We start from the raw sequence: 2,971 nt of genomic DNA, 5'->3' as shown, positions 1-2,971 counted from the left end.
TATTGAGGAATACATTTATTCTACGGTGTTAGGAAATAATAATAAAAAGTAAAAACCAAAAAAAAAAAAAAACACGCCGGTGTTACCACAAATTTCCAACCGGTTAAGATTCGTACATTGAATTGCCACAATGATTTGTGTCTTAAAAAATAAGAATAAACATTTCCACCTTCCCTGTTAAACGTAAAGATATTTCACTGCGATTGCATTGGGTCAACGGTGTGAAAGTGTAGATGGGAAGTCGTCCACGTGCTCCACCGATTTATTCACTTCCTGAAACAGGAACCGTCCAAACTCTGCAGGAAGAGGTCGTTGAGCCGTTTCACCAGGATCGAGCCGCAGGATGGTGTGTGTGGTTTGCAAGGACATGCTCCTGTTTCGCCCACAAACTATTAATCCCGTCCCCTGCCAGGCGTTGGGAACACGCTCTGACCGGGCTAAGGATTAAATGTCAGCTCACATTCGTGATAAAACATGATGCACTGCAGGGGGTGCAGTCCCTAAATCGCAGAGCTTTGTCAAGTCTACTGTTTATTTTCCAAACCTTCCCACCCCCCCCCTCCCGCCACCAGTGACCCATGACAAAAATCCCCAGCGTTTTCAGGAAGTCAGCTGCGGTAAAGGGTCTTCCGAACGGGTTTGGGGGAACTGTTTATTAAGAAGACGCTGCTTGATGGGTGTGGAGGTGCATAGTCATTTTCGCAGGACCAAAATCGAGACGTTTAAACCCTAGCTGCCAAGGCACGGCCACTGGTTCTGTGGTTTCTCCGATAGCAATTGGGTTACGGTAACTGCCTTGCAATACACACAGCGGGCAGATGTCCGAAGCAACTCTGGCGGGTCCGATTCGACGTTATTAGGGGGTTCTGCTCACAGAGAAGTGGAGTATGTTCAGGGTTAGTAGGAAATCTTCTGATCTGCACATGATCCCCAGCTTTGGACATAACGACGACAGCGAGAGACAGATGGGTGAGATTGGCGAGCGGGAAAAAAAAAAGAAAATGGTGGGATATAGGGACGAGAAAAAAAGGTTGACAGGTAAAAATGATGAGAAAGAAAGCAAAGGGCCAGGGGAGGAGAGAGAAGGAAAATATGAAGAGAGATACGTCAAACAAAGAAAATAAGAAGGGGGGGAAAGTGAATTTAAAAAGAGCAAAGAAAATAAAGGAGGAAGAAAGAAGAACGTGTGAGAGGTGAAGCGGGATTATGGAATCCCAAACTGTACAACCAGGTCCTCTTTTGCATCCACTCGGATCTGTGAAAGTGCGCTGAAGGCGTAAGCAGCTATCTTGGAAACCTGCAACAGAGGAGAGCAGCGGGAATCAGCAGCAGCTACAACAAGCTGATCGCATTGCAACAGAGGAGAGCAGCGGGAATCAGCAGCGGCAACAACAAGCTGATCACATAACAGAGGAGAGCAGCGGGAATCAGCAACGGCTACAACAAGCTGATCGCATTGCAACAGAGGAGAGCAGCGGGAATCAGCAGCGGCAACAACAAGCTGATCGCATTGCAACAGAGGAGAGCAGTGGGAATCAGCAGCGGCTACAACAAGCTGATCGCATTGCAACAGAGGAGAGCAGTGGGAATCAGCAGCGGCTACAACAAGCTGATCGCATTGCAACAGAGGAGAGCAGCGAGAATCAGCAGCGGCAACAACAAGCTGATCACATAACAGAGGAGAGCAGCGGGAATCAGCAGCGGCTACAACAAGCTGATCGCATTGCAACAGAGGAGAGCAGCGGGAATCAGCAACGGCTACAACAAGCTGATCACAACAGAGGAGAGCAGCGGGAATCAGCAGCGGCTACAACAAGCTGATCACAACAGAGGAGAGCAGCGGGAATCAGCAGCGGCTACAACAAGCTGATCGCATTGCAACAGAGGAGAGCAGCGGGAATCAGCAGCGGCAACAACAAGCTGATCACAACAGAGGAGAGCAGCGGGAATCAGCAGCGGCTACAACAAGCTGATCGCATTGCAACAGAGGAGAGCAGCGGGAATCAGCAGCGGCAACAAGCTGATCGCATTGCAACAGAGGAGAGCAGCGGGAATCAGCAGCGGCTACAACAAGCTGATCACATAACAGAGGAGAGCAGCGGGAATCAGCAGCGGCTACAACAAGCTGATCACATAACAGAGGAGAGCAGCGGGAATCAGCAGCGGCTACAGCAAGCTGATCACATAACAGAGGAGAGCAGCGGGAATCAGCAGCGGCTACAACAAGCTGATCACATAACAGAGGAGAGCAGCGGGAATCAGCAGCGGCTACAACAAGCTCATCGCATTGCAACAGAGGAGAGCAGCGGGAATCAGCAGCGGCTACAACAAGCTGATCACATAACAGAGGAGAGCAGCGGGAATCAGCAGCGGCAACAACAAGCTGATCGCATTGCAACAGAGGAGAGCAGCGGGAATCAGCAGCGGCTACAACAAGCTGATCGCATTGCAACAGAGGAGAGCAGCGGGAATCAGCAGCGGCAACAACAAGCTGATCGCATTGCAACAGAGGAGAGCAGCGGGAATCAGCAGCGGCTACAACAAGCTGATCACAACAGAGGAGAGCAGCGGGAATCAGCAGCGGCAACAACAAGCTGATCGCATAACAGAGGAGAGCAGCGGGAATCAGCAGCGGCTACAACAAGCTGATCGCATTGCAACAGAGGAGAGCAGCGGGAATCAGCAGCGGCAACAACAAGCTGATCACATTATAACAGAGGAGAGCAGCGGGAATCAGCAGCGGCAACAACAAGCTGATCGCATTGCAACAGAGGAGAGCAGCGGGAATCAGCAGCGGCAACAACAAGCTGATCACATTATAACAGAGGAGAGCAGCGGGAATCAGCAGCGGCAACAACAAGCTGATCGCATTGCAACAGAGGAGAGCAGCGGGAATCAGCAGCAGGAATCAGCAGCGGGAATCAGCAGCGGCAACAACAAGCTGATCGCATTGCAACAGAGGAGAGCAGCG

The 2,971-nt window shown here is 50.7% G+C and overlaps 1 protein-coding gene across 1 annotated transcript in view; it reads right to left on the bottom strand.

Moving 5' to 3' along the window:
- The window catches only part of LAMTOR1 (late endosomal/lysosomal adaptor, MAPK and MTOR activator 1), a 13,624-nt gene continuing 10,653 nt past the window's right edge, over positions 1-2,971 (bottom strand). The window contains 1 exon segment of the mRNA XM_075592806.1: positions 1-1,501. Coding sequence (XP_075448921.1) covers positions 1,205-1,501 — 297 coding nt within the window. The 3' untranslated portion in view covers positions 1-1,204.

Source organism: Ascaphus truei, chromosome 3 (assembly GCF_040206685.1).
Source record: "Ascaphus truei isolate aAscTru1 chromosome 3, aAscTru1.hap1, whole genome shotgun sequence".
Classification (NCBI taxonomy): Eukaryota; Metazoa; Chordata; class Amphibia; order Anura; family Ascaphidae; genus Ascaphus; species Ascaphus truei.
Note: the sequence above shows the minus strand (reverse complement) of the source record. Positions and strands in the feature narration are given on the sequence as shown.